Below are 20,663 nucleotides of genomic sequence, written 5' to 3' on the forward strand. Positions count from 1 at the left end.
AGCAGACTCACAAACCAACTGGAATTAAATTTTTAAGTTTAAATGATATGGCTAGTTCTCTGTCATACTATGTATGTATACTTTGAAAGGAATAGATTTTAGGAGGAGCACCACTAGTATGCAGTTTCACTCTTTTTTAATGTTCATTCTCTAGTGGAAACAATGGCAAAATTACTGTTTGGTTAGTGCTTTTCTTCATGAATGAAGTTGCTTTATGAGTATTTATATTACAATATCATCACAGTGCAAAAAAAAAAATTCTTAAAGGGAGCTGTAAAATCCAACAGCCCTAAAAAAGAAGTCTTCCTAATTATTACAGACCCTAAGTATGGATTTTTGGCTGAGGCCGAAACAGGTTACCAGCTACAGACACCAGATCCTTATGAGAAGAGAATCCCTAGGACATCCTGTTCTGTAAAATAAAAAGCCCCTTTCCTGCATGAATGAATGTGAATCAGAGTTGCAACATGCTCTTGAGCTTTGGTGTTGTCCTGACTTTCATATGCAACATGGACAAAACTGCAAGTTCAGAACAGCCTTCTCATTGAGAGTGTTCTTTAAGGGCAGTATTTTTCCTTTTGGAGTGAAGCTATGACCTTGACCTATGGAGTTGTTTTCAGTACACTTGTCCCTGATATTACACAACCTACCTGCTGATGGTGACTAAGCATGATGTTAGAGGGAGAAGAACAAAAACATTACCAAGAACAGAGGGAAGAGACAGAAATGTCTTCACCCAGGATTTATGAGCTCGGCCTTGTTCCCACTGAAGCAATGGTAGTACTCTTGTTGACAGAGCTGGGAGTGCTCTGCCCAGCTGCAGTGCTTCTGTAGGAGGCCAGTTTGAAGAGAAAAATGTTTAGCATATGTATTTGACATATTTTAGATTTATGTAACAGACAAATGGAAACTAGGTCCTTCCTTTGCTCATCACAGCTGAACAATTTTAAAATAACTAGGAAAAGTGGGAAACTTTTAAATAAAAAGAGTTTGGTGGTTTTTTTCCTCTAAGTTACAACATAGTTACATTCCTGTTATGGACAAAACCCTGAGTAATAAATCACACAACAGCGTCACTGACCTGTACTTGGTTGTGCTTTGTTCTATAAGACATACAAACACACAGATCTCCCTTAGCTCCATCTGTTGATGCGCTCCACCATGCCTATTAAAACAGCTCCCTCCTCAATATTTCCAACTTACTAGAAACAAATGAACAAACACAGAGCCTAGTAGCACCAAGAAAAGTTAGAGCAGTAGAAGCAATTGTGTAACATTTTCAAATATTGATAAAATCTTGAACTAGGCAGAGATCTTAGCATTTCCTTTAGGATGCGGACCTGAGCTGCTTACCCTCACCCTGCCCAAACCTTGCTCAGGCTTTCTACCACTACGGAGCTACCTAAAGCTTCTATGCAATTATATTGTGCTTAGCAGTGCAGCCAGTCCCAACAGGCATGTGAATTCTGTAGAGCTTGACATTTGCCAGTCTCCTGGGTATACTCATACATGCGTCTTTGCAGCACATGCAGCTGCCCCACCCCTCCATCATGAAATGGTACATGCGCGTGAAGATGCGTAGCAGACAGCAGTGATATAGGAGTTCTATTTATCTGATTTCAATAGCAGCCCACAGTACAAAACTCTGGAAGTACAGATTGCATTTCAAATCCCCTTCTCATGTGAGGTAGGAGCTTGAGACCAAATGTCCTGGCTCACAAAGCAGTAAGGCAATGTTTCTAGCCTTACTATGAAGTCAGTGCTTTTAATGTTACCTGTCAAAGTAGTTCCACGTTGCCTAAGTGTTTATTAAAAATAAGATTGAACTTGCATCGCTGTTCTGTCACTCACTGTCCTGCATCTGTGATGTTTTATTTCTTTGTGGATTTCTTTGTGGTTTTTTCCCCCTGTTTTTCTTCATTTTTATAGCAGAAAGGGGAAAAAATATCCTTCATATTTCTTCTGCTTCTTACTGTTGCTGCCTTGATATTGATCCCTTTTGTTGTTCTCCACTTCATACTTTTGGCCTTTCCTAGCTCTACATCTCCTACTGTAACTGTCTTCTGCTTTCAGCTCTTCATGTCATTGCACGTTTGTCCTTGTAGTGATCTTCTTCCACAAGCAGATACCATAATCCTCCTAAAGCTTACATCTTCTCCTAAAGAGGAGGTGCCAGCAATGATAGGGGAAAAGAAATATCTCACATGTCTAAGAGAGGAAAATGAAGATTCTCTTCATAGAAATCGAATAATTCAATTCTATAGTATGGAAAGCTGATGCAAACTCAAATATGGGAAAGAAAGTATGTAGAGGATTGCTGACAAATTTACTCGGAGAGGAACTGGATCCAAAAAAAGCACTTACAAGATGTCCAGGTGAAATGGGTTTCAAAGTAGGCAGCCAAGAGAGCACAAACAATTAATCACATCTTATGGCATGCACTTAAATCAAATTGGTGTTGTGTGAAAAGTATTCATGCAAAGGTCATGGATGCTTTAGCATGTGTTACTCCTCCAGAAGAAAAACATCACACAAACCCACAAAACCTGCACAAACCATAGCTCAGCAATAGTAGGAAGCTGTGAGAGGGAAGACATTGCAATAAGATGGAAGGCTTGCAAGTACAATAAAAAAAATTATTTACAAAACATATGCTGTAAATAAACTGTTGATATGTGTTATAATTGTAACTGTGCTAGAAAGAAGAAAGAAGGGGTGGAACTGGAATAGTGGAGAAAAAAGTGCTGTATGGCATCCTGAATACCTCAGGGTAGCTGAGAAAAAGTTCACTAAGGCTGTAGGATTGGCAATTATACCACAAAGGTTATGATGCAAGCATGCAAATCAACAGTGCATCCTGACCTTTACTAGTACATTCAGTAGAACATTTTTTAGCCACAGCTGGGAGATGATAAAAATTGATAAAAGAAAACAAGTCACAGAGCAAATTCTTTGTGTAAGACCAGCAAAATGAAAAGCCTATGATGATTACATTTGGAGAAGAGATGAATAAGAGAAGCAAAAACACTTTAGCAGATTCATGACACCACAAAGGTCTGCTGGCTAGTATAGTTTCTCAGAATGCAAAATCAGTGAGTTAAAGGAAAATAAGTCTTGAACTTGATATTTTAAAATATCAGGTTATATGCTTTTTTTGCATACACTTAATAAGTCTGTAAAACAGTTTTTTTCACAAGACAGTTATCTCTGACAAAAATATCAGCTCATAGGGGAAATGTATTCTACATGAATTTGTAGAAAATTACATTGAAAGGAAGGAACTCAGCCACAGCATTTTGGGAGGAGTGTTTGCCTGTGGGAGGGACTCATGTTGCAGCAGGTGCAATAGGCTGCTTCTCATGAGAGCGGACCCACGGTGGAGAAGTTCTTGGAGAACTGTCTCCTGTAAGAGGGACACCACAGTCTCACAGGAGAAAGACCCTTCTCCCTGAGCAGAGGAAGATCTCACGGGACGAACTGACCAAAACCCCACCTCCTGTCTTCCTGTGTTCTCAGTGGGAAGGAGGGAGGGGTGGGGGAAAGAAAAGGTGGTTTTAAGGCTTATTTTACTTCTTATCATCCTCCTCTGATTTTGTTAGTAATAAATTCACTTTATACCTCTAAGTTGAGCCTGTTTTGCCCTTGGAGTGTTTTCTCCTGGTCCTTAACTCATGAGCCCTTCTTTAATTTTTGCTCTCCTCTGCCCAGCTGTGGCATGGGAGGGGGAATGGGTGCCTGGCAATTGGCCAGTGTGAAATCCAACACTATCAGACACTAATGCTTAGGCAAACCTGATTCCCAGTAGTGGCTTACCTGATTTCAGCAATCTGTGCAAGCCTCAGGCTCTCTAGAACTGACTGAAGTCCCAGAGTCCTGTCTCATGACATCTGAGGAAACAGTAGAGGCTCTGAAACCTGAAAAAAGTACTTTTGGTATTACTCTACTACTACTACTACTACTACTACGACTACTACTACTACTACTACTACTACTACTACTACTACTACTAATAATAATAATAATAATAATAATAATCCTGCTGAATTCTGAAATGCCCCAGGACAAAAGGCAAGGACAGATTTCCTGACAAAAGCAGCTGGGAAACTGTGTTATTTTTGTAAGAACCAGAATTGAATAGCCAACAAGTGAAGAACAATTTTAATTGATAGAGAGAAATGTGTCCTCCTGTCTTAACAGCATTTATCACACTGTGTGCTCCCTTGTTAGGAATTCCAGGCTACTGTCTTCTGCTCTGCCTACAGGCAAGGCCCTGTTCCTTTAGCAAGCACAATTCTGGCATGTTTGTCACCAGTTTTGGCCTCCTACTTCAAAGGACAGTTGACCAGAGAAAAGGGACCCCCTGACTTACTCTGGTCTGGGTCCTATGACTTTTCCTATTTTTATTAGCATTTTTTAAAAATGAAAATATCAAAGAATGACACTTAAGATTTAAGTCCTAAGAGCCAAATATATTCACAGAGGTTAAAAGTCTCCATAAAACTTCAGAAGTAAAGATCAGGAATTTGAAACATCAAGGGCTCCTCCAGTTTTGGGTTAGCAGTAAGTTTCTTTCAATATCCAGTCTATCTACTGGATATCCAAAGAGAATATCCACCGTTGCACTTGATAAGGTAGAAAACAATACACATTAATTACTGCTGGCTGTTGTCCTCCAGGCACTTTCCCTCTAAGTGGCGCAACTGGCTGTGACTATGATGGCCCTGGTCTGGGTCTGGATCTCCCTTTTCTCTATCAGTACTGTCTACTTTTCTCCCCATTACATGTAGAAATGCTTGCGCCTGGAAAGCCATGTATTAGTTCAGGGAGAAAGGGGAGTTTCATGTGAATCCTGGTATTTAACCTGTGTGACAGACCCAGACATTAAAGTAAGTGGTAGTCTTATTCTTCAAACTTCACATGAGATGCTTGAATATATATTTGAAAATGCTATTATGTTTAAATTGTTTTAAGAGTAAACCTCTGGGGAATTTGCCTTTTCTTTCATTGGCATAAGGTAGCAACAACTTCAGCAAGCAAACCTTATGGTGGTGAGGGCTGGAGTCTCACTCTATCAGCACCTACAGCCTTCAGGGACTGCAGTAAAGGGCATATCATATGGTTAGTGGGGTTCTTTTCTGGTTTAGGCCTGGAAAGACACAGTGGCTGAAAAATACAAAGATATTTAAACAGCTTATCCTGGTTTAGATGCCTGGAGCCAGTGCTAAAGGGGTAATTTACATTTTTGAAAGTCCCTTCTAAGCTATAGCTCACTGTAGTAGGCACTGAAAAGCCTTTATTTCCATGGCTGGTCACAGAAACACCCCTACCTGGGTTTAGTAATGCTGACTATAGCAGAAGGGGTTTTTTTTTTTTATATTAACTGTCCACACAGGAACTCATACTCTGTAATACACTTTCAGCTTTGTCATACCACAGTAAGTCAAAATGTTTCTGTACTATTTTTTCAGCTAGGCAAACTGAGAAAGTAGCTGGCCTGTGGTAGGATGACTAAAGGACTTTAACCTCTCTTGACAGATGAGTGCAACTGTTTGTAGAAAATAGTTTTCTGGCTGGTCTATGTATGCACATCATTGCAAACAAGGTGTTTTACTCAGCACCCAGACACTTTGGGTGCCACCAAAGAGAGAAACTACATTGTTCTCCTTTTTTCATGACCCATGATTTAATGCAGAAAATCCATAGAAGCCTTCCCTAGCTAGACTCACCATGGGACAGCCTCTCACTAGAGTTTCTAGTTTTAGTTTTAGGTATTTATAAGCTATTTCCCATATTTTAGCCATATTAATTGCTGGGGCAAAATAGCAAAAGTCAATCTGCTTCTAAAAGTTAGTGCAACAAAAACTTGGAACATGTCCTTCTCTGCATGCAGAATTTAGTTCTAAAAGTCATATTTATCCAATCAGAATAGATAAATAAGACCAAATGGCTTACATGTCATTGTAATAAAGTGACAATAAACAAAACATATGTGAATCAAATTATTCATCAAGAATCTAAGCAAAATCAATTGACTGGAATTCCTGATAACAACCCACACAGCTGAAATAAAGCATTCTTTTATATGTAATAAATTCGGATTAGAAACCAGGGGTTTTATGTTTGTATCATAGCTGTTTCTCTTCATATGCTTGATGCCATTTGTCTGTGGTATGTGTGTGTGTGCATCATAGTGGTTTTGGATATTGTGTTAGTTTTGCATCACAGAAGTGATGTTTTGGGAGAGACAGCAGTCTCTTCCGTCTGATAGGAAAACAATCAGTAGCTGGTTTTGAGAATTGATAATCTGTTAAACCATTGGAAAGCTATACAGGCTTCTGTGAAAAACACATGTTAAAGACGAAAGAAACCCAGGAACTCTTTTTTTTCCCCTTCCGACTGACAAAGAGTTAAAGCCAGCCGGGCCCCTATCTCGGCCAGGCCGGGCCAGGCCCTGCCGTGCCCCTGCCGCAGGACGCCCGCAGGAACCCCGCATTGGCTGCTGGGCAGGGGCAGAGGAGAGGCCATCAGCCCTGCCGTGCTGCCCGCTGACACCCTGGTTGCTGCGGCCCTGCCGTGCTGCCCGCTGACACCCTGGTTGCTGCGGCCCTGCCGTGCTGCCCGCTGACACCCTGGCTGCCGCCCCCCTCAAGCCGCATTCCCGCCACAAGCTACCGAGTACAGCCGGGGCCGCGTGGCCCTCTACGGGCCCCAGGCAAGATATTGACTCTTGCAGTGCTTCAATCCTCCCGCAAGTGAGAGAACATGTTAGAAGTGTAGACACGTAAAGAAACAACATGAAAACACCGAGGTCAGTGAAGAAAAAGTCAAGTCCCAGATAGGAGGGATGAGCCTTTAGTTTTAGGCTGAAATCCTCTTATAAAGCTATGGAGTAGGACTCTTTTTCTCCCTGTAATGCATGAAGGTTTGTGGAGATGAAAGTCTTCAAATTGTGGGTACTAAGCAAACACCCCCATACTAAAGTAAACAGATGTTAAAGTATCTGTAGTCCTACTAGAAGTTTGAACAGAGGAGAGTGATGAAGATCCTGTGCCCCCAGGAAGAGAAGATCTCTGTTCCTAGAGATGAAGATGGTTTCAGAGATTGACCTTTGCTTTTAAACAACTCATCTTTAAAACTGTACCCCATAAGTTGGCATGGCCCAAAAACACAGCTGTGGGAGATGCTGTGAAAATAGGAGGGATTTCACAATTGCAGATTTCCCTGGGTGGTTGTTATTCGTGGAAATTTAAAGCCATAAAAGAACTGTTTTCTTGTGGAGAAGTCTCTATGACAGTAACAAGAAGGACTTCTCTCCCTATGTGAACTGAAGAAAGACCATTCTAGAGGTGGTAAACTGACTGGAAATTTTAGGTTTTGTTTCTTTATATTATCAGCGGGAAAGAAATATTTATAGGGGGAGAAGTGTTCTGAAGGTAGTGTTCTGATTCTTATTACTCTTTCTTTTAGTTACTGTTAATAATTTTTTCTTTATACTCTTTTAAAGTTTTGAGCCTGCTTTGCCTCTCTCCTAATCCTATCTCACAGCAAGAAATAAGTAAGTACATTCTAGTGAGTGTATTAATAATTGCCCAGGACTGAACCCACATTAATTAGCACATTAGCCAAGAAATCTCAAATTAGCAAACCAAAACCACTACAGATATTATACTTAAAATTTAGAATTAGTTTCTTACCTAAAAAAAGATAATGAGGATATTCCACTGTTTAGTTGGGGTTTTTTAAAACATATCCAGATAAGCAGTCTCAGTAGGAAATAATTTGGCAAGTTACTTGAATTTTTGGTAATTGGTGAATAAAAATGACTTGTACCCAAATGTATATAGAACTTTACATATGGAGTGAGTCACTCCATATGACTTTAAAGAAAAATAATTTTAAAAATCCCAAACTTTATTTATCATTCAAAGTGAAGTCACTGACTAAGAATTATTGAGAAACCAATGGGAAAATCTAGCAGAAAAAGTAAACCTTGCCTGAGATTCATGTGGTGTCTTTTGACAAGTGGTTCAAGTTAGGAGTCAACAGTTGGAAAACCTAAAAATTACCATCAAAAGTCTTCAGTAAACACAACTTTACATCATTACTGTTTTTAACCTCCTGGGTCTTATCTGCTTGTGTTCTTTAAAGAAATGTCAGGGTCAGAGATGGAGATTGGTAGATGAGTTGTAGTATTACATCAGAGTCTACATAAACATATACACTACTTTCTCTTCATTGATGTCCCATGGCCTTTATGAAAGCATTGTCTAGTTGATTGATACTGTCCTAAGTTATCATAACCTGTTCTAAGATATAGTCCTTACATAAATAAAATATGAAGGGACTGAGTTTTATGAGTCTACCTTTTGTACAGAAGAACATCTCACAAAATGCTTCGGCAGATTTTTAGGTTTCCTCAATTTAATTTCACAAAAGATAGCAAGTGAAAAAAAGGGCTGGGCTGTGATTTCAAGTGCACCTGAACCATGAAGGAAACAGACCAAAAACAATTTCAAAAATACTTTTCACTTGGTGGAGAGGAGTGTTGTTTATCTTTCATTTCTCTTACTGGGTACACTGAAAAAAATCTGACTTGTTAAAGGCTACAAGTTCTTAGGAATTGCCTGAGCAGTTCAGATACTGCCAGCTGCCTGACAGTGTGGAAAAATGTGCCAAAGACCTGAAAACATGATGATGCATGGGAAGAATGAGATTTTTTTGAAACTTATGGTAGTTTTTTTTAAGCAGACCTATACATCAGACAAGCATGCTCCTCTTGCATTGTGTCTTTATCTCATTACTTAAAATGATGGTGGTGAGTTAAAAATCCTTTTAAAAAATCATTTCACATATATCATTTAAAGCTGTTTACTCTCAGTTCACCTCATTTTTTTAAACAGAAAAACTGCAGTAAGGACAGTGTCAGGCTGTAGTACAATAATTTCAGAGGCCAGTAGCTTAGCAGTCAGTCAATGATCCTCAATTCAGTTCATAAAAAGCTGTCTAAACAGCAAAATCCATAGATAAATTGATGAATACACACATACACCTATACAAATGCATATGAGTTCTTTGGGTCTTTGTCATTTTCCAGCTTGGTCTACTTTGCATTCGTCTTTTGGGGTTTTTTTTCATGTTTCTTCATGAAAGAGGCATTGTTTTGCCTTGTTTTCTTTTTCTCTTTGGGAGAGGAAATAGACACATTCCTGTATATTTTTCACTTCATTTTGAATGGTAAGAGAGTCATAGTTTTCCAAGACAGATGCACAAGAAAAAGTAGAAATAAAAGTGGGAAAATAGTTTGAAAAGTCTAATTGCAATTGTTGTTCTCTACATTTTTAGCCAAAATTTACTCCTAGTCAAACATGTGAAGTCCAGAGAATTATTTTAAAATCTGTAAAATTAGGTTTCTTTAAAGTACTTTAAAATACTTATGAGTATCAATTTTAGTGTATAGAGATAGAGATGCCTGAAAGTATTTGAATTTTTTAAAAAAAGTAATTAAGTGAAAATGTTTCAAGTCTGTAATCAATGAGAATTCTTTTGAGAACTGACTTATGAGTATAGAGGGGTAAGAGATCACTACATTATCAATAAAACCTTTGTCATCAATACGGAAGAACAGGGTGAATAACAATATTAAACATGCTCTGCAGTTCTTCACTTTCTTTCACATAACTGATGTGTTTACAATACAAGATAAATAAATGTAAAAAAAAAAAAACCAAAAAAATCAAGTAAACAAAAAATCATGGTGCATTACATGACTTTGCAGTGGAATGTGCTATTTCAAGCTTGGTACATACTGTGAATACCAGGATAAAATAATCTGTTCAGCACAGTGAAGTATGAGTACTTTTACTAGAGTGACAACTGTTGCAGGCAAAGCAGAAAAGGAAAGATTTCCCACCCACACCTCCCCTAGGTGGTACATGAGGAGATGGAGAGAGTTAAAAGGACAGACAGAAAAGCAGGTATCTAGTTTATTTTTTAACTGTTTGCCAAAATGCTGGTTTCCCTGAAGTGCATGTTTTGGGGACTGATCCTTCTCTCATCCCAGGAGCAAAACTGAGCCTAGGCACACGAGATCCTGCTTCAGCTGCACAGCCACCCCCGGAGGTTAATGCAAGGAGTCCTACGTGCGTCTGTGCAGTAGTTACAAGATCCTGATGGCTTTATTACCCTTGAGGCCTCCTCTTCGGTATGTCAGTGTACTCCTAACCTGCAGCCACATGACGAAAATTAAACAAGGGTTTGTTGCATTTGCTGCTGTGGAAATATGAATTCAGTTGCTTCAGTTTCAATGGGATTTCCCTCCTCCCCCCACCCCTCCCCCCTTGTTTTTTGAACATTTACATTTTTATGAAAAGTCAAGAACAGGAGACACTTGCGACAAGCAAAAAGGGAGGGGATAGCCCCCACTTATCCATTCCCTTCTGCCAATTCTCTCTCCAGCCCCCACCACATTTTTCCTCGTTAACTGTGCTGGGGCAAAGCGGTGGGAGTGAGGGAATAAAAGCATTCCTGCATGTCTGGAGGAAAGAAAATAGATAAAGGAGGAAAGTGAAAGGGGAGGGGAACATCGGCCAGGGACTTGAACGGCCAGTGAAACGACGCTTCTCTGCCCCCCCTGTTCAGATAATAATTAACTCAGGGTTAAAGATTAATACTCAGGCAAAGCACTGTATAAATGGCCCGGGCAAGCCGAATGTACGTGAGGTGCCTCCTGCTCTCAGGCCGCCAAGCTGCCCTCGCCCGGCCCCTGCTCAGCGGCATGAGTGGCCCGCAGTGCGCGCTGTGCCGCGGCTGGCTCCGGGCGCTGCTGCTCCGGGCGCTGCTGCTGCTGCAGGCCGCCCGCCTCGCCCGCGGCGCGCAGCCCGTGCTCTGCGCCCCCTGCACCCCGGAGAAGCTCGCTCGGTGCCCGCCCGTCCCGCCCGACTGTCCGGAGGCTGCTCGGCAGCCGGGCTGCGGCTGCTGTCAGATCTGCGCTCTCGGGCCGGGGCAGCCCTGTGGGGTCTACACCGCCCGCTGCCGCCTGGGACTCCGCTGCCGCATCCCTGCAGGAGAGTCCCGGCCGCTCTCCGCCCTCATCCAGGGGCACGGGACGTGCTTGCCCGCCAGCGAGGCCGGAGAGATGCGTACAGAAGAGCCGGCAGGTACCGCGCCATCGCGTCCCCTCACGGGCCCGCTCGGGAGCTGCGGGCACGGCCCTCGCCGAGGGCGACCGGAGGAATTGGCAGGCGCGACGTGGGCTAAGGGAGCCAGAAGCTGGGAACAATGAGCGAAGTTAGGGAGGCTTCTGAAATATAGGGAGGCTGGAATGCACTTTCCAGGGAAACGTGCTCTGACCTGTTCCAGCTGAGATGCATCCTGGTGCCGTAGCTAAGATGTTCGCAACAGGCTAGTACGCTGCAATCTGAAAACATGAAAACCCTAAAGCATAAAGATGGCACAATGAAGAATAACTACAATAAAGTATCTGGGAGGCTGCAGACAATTTTTCTTTAGTAGCAGACAGTAGCTGGAGTAGGACAAATGTTTTATAGGCTTTGGTTATGTCCATCTGTAAAAGTCATGAAAAGGCTTGTGCCTGGGAATAAAATGTACCTTGAGCAATGGAGTGCTAGCCAAATTATCTTGAGGCAAAAAGGCATCTCAAGCATCTTAGACTCTATGATGGGCAGGAACTTCTTCAGTGTTATTTTAGTATTTTTCAATTTATTATTATTATTATAATGATGATGATTGTTATTATTATTATTTTCATCATCGCTACTGCTATGTCTATGAAGTAGTTATTAAGGTAAATCGGTAGCATTACAGAAATAATCATCATTGACTCAAAATAACAATAGCCATTAGTAGGAGTAAGTGGAGTTTCTCTCGTAGTTGAGGGGGTGGGGAAGGCAGAGAACAGTGACCAAATTGAGTATTTAATCTACCTGCATTATATTTGATTTGATTTTTCCAGAGTTTGCTAGATTCATTCCTTCCTTACTTTCTTTCTTCCTTTCCTTGCCTCCTCAATTTCTCACCTTCATTTTTTCTTGAACATTATCAATCTATTGCCTGTTTACAGCCTTGATCCAGCAAGTAATTTAGGTACATAAAAATTTTATCCTATGATGAATCTCCTGCAATTGCAAAGAGCTTCTCTTGCTTTCAGTGGAAGAGTTCACACATGCTGATTTAGGCACTGGTATGAAGGCCATGATCAGGCAGAAACAAATATTTTCTGCCAGTTCTTTGCTATTTGATCTACTGCAGGTCAGCAGGAGCTACTTCTGGCCCCTTCTTATTTATAAGGCAAGAGCACAGTACAGGATACCATGGGATGAGGTCTTGACCATTTCCTTTCATGAATAAAACCTGAAGTACATCACGCTGACAAAAATCTAAATTCATTACAAGTTTAACATCAATCTTTTCTCATTTAGCCAAGTTTCTACAACCCACTGTAGTTGAGAAGGTTTTTTTTTCGCTTCTAACAGATGGGCTGCAACTTCATCTTTGGGATTCAAGTAATTTTGAAGGATCATAAAATAACCAATTTGTTAGAGAATACCTGCTGAGCCCTTCTATGAATTTATTATCAAAATATAATTTGCCATGCTGCACATGTAATTTATTCCTACAGGATCTACTGTAATGGATGTCTTAGATATTACTTTTTCTTTTCTTTTGGTTGATCTTTCTTTTCACCTTTTTAAACTTTGAGAAATAAGTGCCAAATTTCACTGAAGATGTTTACTTTAATATCATCACTTCCAGATTCTATAGAACCTGATGATATGCCTCTGGAAAGCACTGAAATAACACAGGATCAGCAGCTGAACTATCAGTTGATGTTTCCCATAGGCCAGGATAAATCAATTCCCTGGAATTCCATCACTGCGTATGAAAACATGAAAGCAAAGAGAATATCTGAATTCAAGAAATGGAAAGAGCAGGTGGGTTTTCTTTGTAAAACTTTTAGAGACCATTTCAGTAGAGACTTGCAAAATGTCTGGAGACAAAATGACAAAATGTCTGGAGCCATAATAACATGTGTGCATCAGGTATGTCCTAAACAGACTTCATGCAGAGGCTGAATGTTTCACCATATTTACAATCAGATTATAATGTGCCCCCTTAATTTGCAAGAATCTATATTAAATTCTTGGACTACTTTTTAGTTTTAGTTAAGAAAAGGCATTTTTCACTGGTCCAACACACAGCAAAATAAAAGGGAGTCCTATGAAGTTATTGATGAAACATCAATTTAAAACAAAATGTGATTCACTCTGATCACAAGGAAACACTATTAAGTGTATTTATGTAGAAAGAAAAAAACCTCCACAATTAAAGTGGGGCTCGACACTGCAAAATCCTACTGGGCAATGACAATGCACGGCCTTTGCAAGCAGGTTTGTGTTCCACTTGGGAGCACCAGACAACCACAGTTAGACAGGTCCCAGGCGGCAGCCACGCCCCTGCATTATGGAGATGGGTTAGTTGGGCAGCACAGAAGCTTTGGTTCGTAATGGTCACTGACAAAATGGCAAAGAAAAAGAAAACATATACTAATCACCACCCTACCTTAAGAAGCCTCATTCCATATCCAGAACAGGACTTAATCATTGATTGAGTTTGAATATGTACGTGTGCTGTTAGGGGCAATTCTGATTTTTAGGGCTTCTGCTTTTCTCACTGTGAGCCACAGATAAACCCACAGACTGGAATATGACAGCTTATATGAGGGGCTAACATGGCAGGTTTTGCAAAAGCAGAGTTTATGGTTTCACTCAGAAGTAGACATATTTATTCAGTTACTTTAGCTTTCTTGTACTGATTCAAATGTGTTAGGTACTATTGATGTACAGAAATTGTGACTTTGAAAAAGAGAGCCAGCAAATTGTGAAAACAGTGAATATTGCAAACAGTTCTTCATTCCCGGTTCCAAGAACTTTGGGGTTTGGTCCCAGAGCTATAGAATGGCTCCATGTTGCTTTGGCAACAGTTCTGTCCTGTACAAAAGATAAAAAACGTTCAGATATTTGTTCTTGCACCATCTCTGTATGTCTCGTACCTATCTTCCATATATCAACACAGCACGAGCCATGGCAACCTGGAAAACATGACCAATCTCATGTACCAGTCTTCTAACTTCCACCTCCCTGTAAGAGGAGAGATTGTATCCCCTAAGCAGTAATGTGTTTACTTAGTACAGGTTAAATTTTCTTGAGTGGCAATTTAAGGACTAAAATCTCCATGTTTATAGAACAGAAAAAAACTCAAGAATAAAAACAAAGGTCTGAATGCAACACCAGAGTTTTCTGGGTGTGCTTCTACTGAAAAAAAGAAAAACTACATGCAAAACAGTCCGGTGTAGACTTTTTGCCTAATAAGTATTTTCAGCTTTTTACTGTCTATATTCTGATCACCTTTTGTGTGGCTGATTTACTTGTGATTTTTTATATTCACTATCCTGGTATTCTTGCAGAGTCCTTGTCAGAAGGAGCTTTACAGAGCCCTGTATAAATTGGTGGAGGCTCAGAGAAGCAGAGGGGAGATTTACAAATTTTACTTGCCCAACTGCAACAAGAATGGATTTTACCACAGCAAACAGGTGCGTGCCTTTTCCCTGCTCTCTGCTCACAGCAGTGCTGTGACTAGCCTGATACAGCCAACCCTTTCACAGCCCTCTGCTCCCAAACTCACAAGTTTGCAGCAGGTTGCGAAAACAGGGATGCTTAGAGCAGATGGTTTGTCCTTCTCTTCAAGGTGAGCTGCCTGCTAGTGGCTGTCAGCAATAGAGGCAAAAGTCTTCTCCCTTCACAAAACAGGTGTACTCAAAGCCTTTTCCAAAATATTTTAACCCTATCTGCTCCCATGTACCTGATTTGTTAGCATTCAGTCAGTTGACATTAATTCATAAGATCTGCCATACTACCTGCCAAAACCCATTGAATATATAATAATCACTATGTAAAAAGAGGGCTCTCAGCTTACAGGCAGCAGAAAACCTACACAGACAGTGGAAAAAAAAAACCACTTTAGAGTAAGATTAACCTTCTGAAAGCCTAACAAAAATACTGATTTGTGCTGCCTATGGATTATGTTATTTGCTCATTTCCATTATACCCTCAAAAAAACCTTTTGCAAGTTACAGTGAGAGTAATCTGCAAAACTAACGAAAGCTCCAAACCTCAAGCCACACCCTGTAACCACAGGTCATGCACACAAATTTAGTAGGTCTGCACAATTCTGTGTCACCAGGACTCCTTGGTTTTGGGCATACCATCACAGTGTGACTCACAAACACTGTGACCTGGGATCTAATCAAGCACAAACAGAAACCGGTTTAAGCCCCTCCTCAAGAAAAAAACCCCAAAACATATCACCTTTTTTGTCTCCTTGTGTGAAGAGACAGAAAATTCAATCACTGCTCTCACCCTATAAGAATGCGTATTCTGCTGCCCTTCATTTCTCACACTGGCGCTGGGAGACACTGCTTTTTTCTGCTGCTGTTCACCAAGGGCTGGACAGTTTTAAATCTGAAGTTTCTCTTGTGATAGCTGAGCTTAGGTCTTGGTTCCCTAACTGAGTGTGTTGTTTAGAGGCTCTGTAGACCGCTGCATTCAAAACAAGACTATGCATGGCAGGTCTCCATCTTCTGATCCTGATTGTGTCCATCACCTCTACTGGCAGTACCTCACAGGTAATCTTACAGTTACTTATTGTGTTTGTTTTTTTTTTTTTTGCTAATACTATTCTAGTGTGAAACTTTGCTGAATGGAGAGTCTGCTGAATGCTGGTGTGTCTATCCAAAAAACGGCAGAAGAATTCCCGGATCTCCAGCAATTAAAGGAGACCCAGAATGCCAACAGTATCTCAGCTCACAGGAATAAAACTAAACCCCGAGGTTTTTCATGCCAAGTTTTCTGTGGGGCCTGTTATAGTCAGGAACCATTCCAGTCAGGAGCCATTTCAATAAGGTAGTCTTGTGCACCTGATTTTGAGTGTATGAGTAACCCCATAAAGTAACATTTTTACTGCCCTGAGATTGCCTACATATTTAAGTGATAAATGTGAGCTACTTCAAGATCAAATCCTATAATCTTGTATATTTGGTTTATATAATATTATATATACGCTCATATGTAAAGCTGATAAATTATTTATTTCGCACTGCATGTGTTTTTGTCTTGATGTGTTGTTACTAATTTATATTCTCAAACACTTCATAACTTTATATTTAAATACTTAATATTATTGCGCTTAAATGTTGGAGGAAGCTGCAACTTAAGCATTCAAATGGCATAGCTATTGTAAAAAATGGCTTGTAAACTTGCATTTTTGTACTACATATTTATAGATGTAAAACTGAATTTTTAAAACTAGATTTCAGTAGAAAGCATGCTTAGAAACTTATTTAAAACATGTTTTGTGAACATATTATGTTACTTTTGCACCTCTGTTTCAATGCCAGTCTGTTTCTTAAAAAAGAAATATTAAATACCGAAGCTCCTGATGGGACAGTATTTGTATATTTTTTAAACATATGCACTGGATAAATGGCAAAACACAATATGATATTCTGCACCACCTTTGACGATGTAAGTCGTTCACAATGTTGACAATATTATTTAAAATGAGCTTGAGCTATTAAAAGTCTTCTGCTCTGCCCTTGTCTCTTGTTTTCTGCTTGTTTCCCTTCAACAGTCTGACCTCAGCAAGAAAACAGGCAAAAGTCTTGCAAATCTGCCTCTTGCATGCCATGCTCCTTTTACATTCAATGAGTTTCCTTCTTTTGGTTTCCCTGCCCCATTGCCCTAGTCCTTTCCTCTCCAGTCCCAGCTGTGCCATGCAAGGCTCTGTCTTGGGCAAAACAGCTGCTTCCAAGGGAAGTTATTAAAAGATTTTCTAGAGAGGAAATTTGAATGCCCTTCTCCACTCAAATGCCCAAGGCAGCAGTATTAGTGCATTTAGAAGATAACATCAAGACTAGAAAGAGCCATTTCCTGCACATAAATTAGAAGTTATTAAAAGGAGGCTGGGAAAAAAACCAGCCTCACACGTTTTTCTGAAAGCAGAGAAGAGAGTGCTCCTGGCTTGGGGTACAGTTCATTTCCCTCCCCTACATGTTCCTTTGACTTAGTGATTGAGGAGAACAAGAGAATGCAAGTGACTTCCGTTCTGGCTTCAAGTTGATTTTGTCCATGGCGAAATGGGTGTGGGACTAAGCAGTCACACAGGTGAAAACAGTATGCACCAGCCCTTCCTGTGAAAACAGCCGGGGAGGATAACATTTTCTAAGAATCTGGCCGAAGTGAAAGCCTAAAATTCTCCTGCCATTTGTTGGCACAAACTGAGTTTTAAATGGGAGAGGGAAGCTGCTTGTTGAAACTGCAAAGTGAAAGCGTGATCTCTGCTCTCCCTGTCACGTTTCTCTGGCTTCATACATTGCACTTGCTGACTGTGTTGTATCTGCATGACAGTGTCTGCCAATCCAATGAGGGTCTATTAAACCGCTCTAGATGTAAAACTGTGGATATAGTACTGACCTCCTTTGTGAAGTCTTTTGAGATCTTCCCAAGGAAAGCACTGCAAAAAAGCAGTCAATGGTATTGGTATTGTAACTAACTAATGTCTAACAGCCCCGTGATGAGCTGCTGGCTAAAACTGTGTTGCACCACTGCACCACATTCACTATGTCAAAATGCTTGGCAGTCTCTGTATCAAAATAATGAAGAAGCAGCAAGTTTTGGAGTTCTTTTCAGGGAGTGTGCTCAGCATGGAACAATTGTAATGGCATTGCCAAGTGACAATGGTGAAGAAAAGAGGGGAAATCATAGTGTCACAGTTACAGCACACTCTTAAGAGTACTCTGATTGCTCTTACCACAGACCTTCTTTTTGTTGGGATTATTATACATATAGGGGAAATGTTAATAGTTTATGTAGTAATAGTCTATTTGCAGAATAGCAATCCAGTGGACAACTACTTCCAGCATTTTACAGGGTGGAAAGTTCCCATCCTAGCTATAAGAAATTGGAGTTTTCAGTAGGGACGGTGGTTTAGGAGATACTCTTTCCTCTAATTGTTAAGTACCAGAAGCAGAAGTTACTTTGTGCAACATTCAGGAATGATAGGACAATTTCTTAGAAGTGTTTAACCCCTTACTTCCCACTGAAAGTGCCAGGGGAGGAGTGCCTCCTTATCTGCAATTTGGCCTCCTATGATATCTCGCCAGGACTCACCAAGACAGACGTGCTCAGCTGTTGAGTAGAGCTGTTGGACTAGAACCAGACTCTTCCATATACTGGGATTAGGACTAATACAAGGAGGCAAAGCAGGCAAATTTTATCTTCCCTATAAAAATTCTGCTGGGAGCTTAGACTACATTTACACCATAGATGACATACACCTTGCTCTGTCCTAATTTTTATGATCAGCCTCAAACATCAGGGTAAAAAGTCAAAGGTCTTCAGTTTTTCTCTGTTTTATTTTTTCTGTTTGTGGAGCACTTAGGTTTTGTTATTTTAGTGGTTGTTTGGTTGGTTGGTTTTGGTTTTGGTTTTGTTTTGTTGGAGTTCTCTCTCCTCTCCTCCTCCTCTCCTCTCCTCTCCTCTCCTCTCCTCCTCTCCTCTCCTCTCCTCTCCTCTCCTCTCCTCTCCTCTCTCTCCTCTCCTCTCCTCTCCTCTCCTCTCCTCTCCTCTCCTCTCCTCTCCTCTCCTCTCCTCTCTCTCCTCTCCTCTCCTCTCCTCTCTCCTCTCCTTCTCTCCTCTCCTCTCTCTCCTCTCCTCTCCTCTCCTCTTCCTCTCCTTCTCTCCTCCTCTCCTCTCCTCTCCTCTCCTCTCCTCTCCTCTCCTCTTCCTCTCCTCTCTCTCTCCTTCTCTCCTCTCCTCCTCCCTCCCTCCCCTCCCCTCCCTCCCCTCCCCTCCCCTCCCCTCCCTCCCTCTCCTCTCCTCTCCTCTCCTCTCCTCTCCTCTCCTCTCCTCTCCTCTCCTCTCCTCTCCTCTCCTCTCCTCTCCTCTCCTCTCCTCTCCTCTCCTCTCCTCTCCTCTCCTCTCCTCTCCTCTCCTCTCCTCTCCTCTCCTCCTTTTCCATGTGTCAGCTGACAGTGCTGGCTTCAGTGTGTGCCTGCTGCAATGGTTCCTCCTGTGCTAGCAAGCCAAGGCTGGTGGGAATGGATGGGCAAACAAGGAAGGTGCCACAGGATATTCACCCAGCTCAAGTGTGTAGCTGGATGTGTAAAGGAGATGTACTGATCCTTGTTATTTCATATTCACTTGCATTTCTCCTACTCTACCTAAAAAGAAATTAGCTGTTGGAATGTCTTAGATGAGCATCTGTGATGTTTGGTTCATGTCATCTGAGAACCCTGCCTACCCAGTTTGCGTTTCTTCTTGCCAAAACCATCAGGTTTGCTGCAGCAGGGTTTTTTCCAGCCATGCCTCCTCCTGCCCATGGCCTACTGCCAGCTGCAAAATGTTCATAGCACAGAAATGAGGTCACTGCCTTCTGTACTTCATTTTATACCCATTGTTTCCCCTAAAGCTGTCCAAAGACAACCAAAAATCACCTGGTATTGGCCTCTGCTTATACTGAGTCAGTTCTGCTCATTGCTTTGGTGTTCAGCAGAGACACATTTGTATCAGCTAGAGTTGGCAGAAAGTGAGGGGAGAGAAAGGAGTAGAGAAATGGTGGTGAAGGGTAGGCAACCCTAACACTGAAAGATCATCATAATCTCTGTCACTTCTCTACCACAAGAACATATGCTTTGGAAAAGGACTTGGGGAACAATTTACTGCAGACCCAGTCCAAAATGCATTTTAAGATATTAAGCACATGAAAATTTAGCGTTTTACTTTACAAACAAACATATTCCTTTGATCTTGCACTTGCTAATGTTAGTCTTAAACACAGAAAAAAATTAAAAGGTAAATGAAAAATGCATCATATATAGCTTTCTTTCCTCAGGGAGAAGAAAAGTGGGATAGAAAGGAATGGCACATGGCAGAGACTTGTCACAGGATTTACTGCCTTTCTGGAAAGCATTCAGCTCCCATAGCACTAGTTATTAAAAGGGAATCCTAAAAAAATGCTAAAACAGAGCAGGTTTTTTTCTGCAAAGTCAGAAATAAAGATGCATGTTCTTTACCAGCAGTTTAGCAACACTGACTTTTCAGAATTATGTTTCTACACACATCATTGCTTTGCTATTGCAGAACAACACTGATGTCTAGCCCCTGCTCAACCCATTATAATAATTAATAATAGTAATAGTAATAATAATAATAATAATAACAACAACACACTAAAAATAAAATAATAAAGAAAAAATGCCTTTAAAAAAAAAGATCCAAACTACTCACTCCAAGCTAGAGTCTCTCATCATGCTGCAAACTGAGTGGTCAAGTTCTATATGTATCTTTAGACAACACTTTTGAAGTTGGTCTACTTTTCCTCAGCTGTCACTCCACTGATAAACCACTAGCCTAAACAATCTCCCCAGGCTGCACTGAAGACAGTTCTCATGTTTTCCGTTTACCAAGACATTTCACATTTATGGACCAATTGACGTACATTGCATTAAGAAGTGGGCAGGTATCCAGACTGCACAGAAAAGTAGAGTATGAACATCTTAACAAATATCTAATTGTGTTTATTTGACTCCG

General features: G+C 40.9%; 1 protein-coding gene across 1 annotated transcript; it reads left to right on the forward strand.

Annotated features, from left to right (window-relative positions):
• Positions 1-10,654: 10,654 nt before the first annotated feature.
• IGFBP1 (insulin like growth factor binding protein 1) lies at positions 10,655-16,667 on the forward strand. The gene is made up of 4 exons (XM_064703397.1): positions 10,655-11,156; positions 12,772-12,950; positions 14,483-14,608; positions 15,759-16,667. Exons 1-4 carry the CDS (start codon positions 10,691-10,693, stop codon positions 15,888-15,890), a joined length of 903 nt encoding a protein of 300 aa, XP_064559467.1. The 5' UTR covers positions 10,655-10,690; the 3' UTR covers positions 15,891-16,667.
• The last annotated feature ends 3,996 nt before the right edge of the window (positions 16,668-20,663 follow it).

Source organism: Zonotrichia leucophrys, chromosome 2, assembly GCF_028769735.1.
Source record: "Zonotrichia leucophrys gambelii isolate GWCS_2022_RI chromosome 2, RI_Zleu_2.0, whole genome shotgun sequence".
NCBI classification, from domain to species: domain Eukaryota; kingdom Metazoa; phylum Chordata; class Aves; order Passeriformes; family Passerellidae; genus Zonotrichia; species Zonotrichia leucophrys.

Bases quoted from the DNA above. Each gene is read 5' to 3' on its own strand.
- IGFBP1 (XM_064703397.1), top strand. From the start codon at position 10,691: ATGGCCCGGGCAAGCCGAATGTACGTGAGGTGCCTCCTGCTCTCAGGC. The intron at 11,157-12,771 runs GTACCGCGCCAT...CATCACTTCCAG, and splicing joins GCGTACAGAAGAGCCGGCAG to ATTCTATAGAACCTGATGAT. The intron at 14,609-15,758 runs GTGCGTGCCTTT...ATACTATTCTAG, and splicing joins GATTTTACCACAGCAAACAG to TGTGAAACTTTGCTGAATGG.